The sequence below is a fragment of the Leiobunum rupestre genome, chromosome 1, assembly GCF_980474605.1.
Source record: "Leiobunum rupestre chromosome 1, qqLeiRupe1.1.hap1, whole genome shotgun sequence".
NCBI lineage: Eukaryota > Metazoa > Arthropoda > Arachnida > Opiliones > Sclerosomatidae > Leiobunum > Leiobunum rupestre.
The window spans coordinates 49,803,995-49,806,265 of NC_143384.1; the positions used below are offsets into that span (position 1 = coordinate 49,803,995).

At 33.2% G+C, this 2,271-nt stretch overlaps 1 protein-coding gene across 1 annotated transcript; it reads left to right on the forward strand.

Annotated features, from left to right (window-relative positions):
- The first annotated feature begins 569 nt into the window (after nucleotides 1-569).
- Nucleotides 570-1,937, forward strand: LOC149963169 (uncharacterized). Its single transcript, XM_090170497.1, has 2 exons — nucleotides 570-694; nucleotides 1,372-1,937. Exons 1-2 carry the CDS (start codon nucleotides 613-615, stop codon nucleotides 1,866-1,868), a joined length of 579 nt encoding a protein of 192 aa, XP_090026623.1. The 5' UTR covers nucleotides 570-612; the 3' UTR covers nucleotides 1,869-1,937.
- The last annotated feature ends 334 nt before the right edge of the window (nucleotides 1,938-2,271 follow it).

Sequence of the window (2,271 nt, forward strand, 5' to 3'; positions counted from 1 at the left end):
ATAGGTTTTAAATTCAGGTTCTTATAATAAAAATTAACATAATCTTGGCTTAAACCAAGAGCACCACCCAAGTCATCTTGCATATGCCACCATTAAATTTATCAACAAGACAAGGCAATTTTATTCGCAGTAAAGACCTAATTCCTACTTGTTAATGAGTGGAAATATGTTGTATTTTAGTTTTTCAACAATTTTCATTCGAGTCTAACATCTTTTCAAGCACATTAGCGTAATATTTATCTACTTCAAGTCAATTTTATATTGTTGAACAAGATAAAAACAAACATCAGTATCGAAGTCCTTCTTATTTAGGCCTAGCATGTAATTTAAAAATTGCTGATTGTTCGAGTATGTGTCAACATCTATAGGTATATAATTAACTCGCTTGTTTATAACGCCATATCAACGACATAATCTTTTCTTGTTAACGAAGTTAAAAAATCGGAATACATTTTGTTATCTTTGCGGATGCAGCTTTTGTTTTTCGCTGTATTTTTTTACTTCTACGAACTAAAGGGAAAGAGAGTTGCTAAAAATTTTCCTACTGACCTTTAAATTCTATTTCTTTTCTATACGTTGATATTGTGTCGCACTTAGGGTAAAAAATCAAAGATGAAAACTTCAACCATTTTTGCTGTTATGTCCCTGGCTTTCTTCGCTGAATGTTTTGAAGCTTCAAGTATTGAACATCAAGGTAAACTTTTCATAAAGATCGTACTATCATTGGATTTTTTCTCTAGTTAATAAGTATCGTTAAACTAAAGAAGTTAAGATAAAAATTATAAATTAGTTCGGATTTCTAAATGAACCCCACAATTTTGATAATTATATATAATAGTTTTCGAAATTAGGCGGCGATAAAAGAATTAATACCATTCATGTGAATGGCCGAAAACGTGTGTGCTATTGAAGTTTTTTCCACTTATATAATTTCACATTTAAAACTACACGTTTCCGCGTGAAGCGTAAATCATCGTTGTCAACTAAGTCAGTTCTTGAAAAACTTAAGGTTTTATAGCCAAGTTTCAAACTGGTTTTACGACGAAAAAAACCTCGTAAAGTTTGTATACATTTAATAAAAATAACAAAGTAGAAAACTAGGAGTCTTACATATATCCCACCACCGCAATTCTTTGTCATATCTGGTAATCTGCAAGGCTATTTTAAACATTAATATTTGGAAATTCAACAAAACATAAATTTATTTTATGTATACCCGTATATAAAACTGCAATCAAATGAATTCCCAACTACAAATTTTAAACACTGAACTGAAATTATTTTTCGAAGAGTTAAAGACCTTTAATAAAGAGTTATGGCAATCATTTTAATTTCGTTATCAACTGACAAAACACGTTTTTTAATATACAGTGGTCTGCTCTCCTCCTTTGTGCCAAGATGGGTGTAAATTAAAATATGACGTTCCAGTTGGAACATGCCCATTCTGCGATTGCCCGGAAGAACCACCGACAGTTCAATGCTCACCTCCAAACTGTCCTCCTGGATGCTCATTAGAATTTGATGAAAACCAAGGACCTTGCCCGTTCTGCGATTGCCCAGAAATACCGATAGTCCAATGCTCACCTCCACAATGTCCAGAAGAATGTCCTATCGAATATGACCTCTCTCGTGGACCATGTCCATTCTGCGATTGCCCAGAAAGACCACGAGTCCTATGCTCACCTCCACGCTGTAGTGATGAATGTAGTCTTCAATATGACCTTTCTCGGAGTCCATGTCCATTCTGCGAATGTCCAGAGCCACCAAGAATCCAGTGCTCACCAACAAACTGCCCTACAGGGTGTCCCGTCAGATTTGACGCTAATCAAGCAATTTGTCCTTATTGCGATTGTTCAGATTTAAAATGAAACCAAAACATTTGATTATTTTAACCAAAATCTAAAAATATTTAAGATCTATTGTATTATAATCAATAAAAGGTTTATTTGATATCTGGAATTGAAATTTTAAAGATACATTTTGTAGGAAAAATAAAAATAGGTGCTGTAGTAAATTCAAAAAATAAAGATTATTTTGAAGCTTGCACATGTGAGTAGTGTAATATTGCCGCTTCTGGTGGGTAACATGATAAAAATGAAGCGGGTTTTAGCGGGTAACATGAATGAATGAATGAACGAACGTGGGGTTTATTGTGTAACAAAACAATCCTGGTTACAAGATCAGCTAGTTGATACACATTTTAACAAATGAGAAAAATATACAATGGTGAAACTAATGACATAAATGCATTTTTATGAAAATGTACAGCAA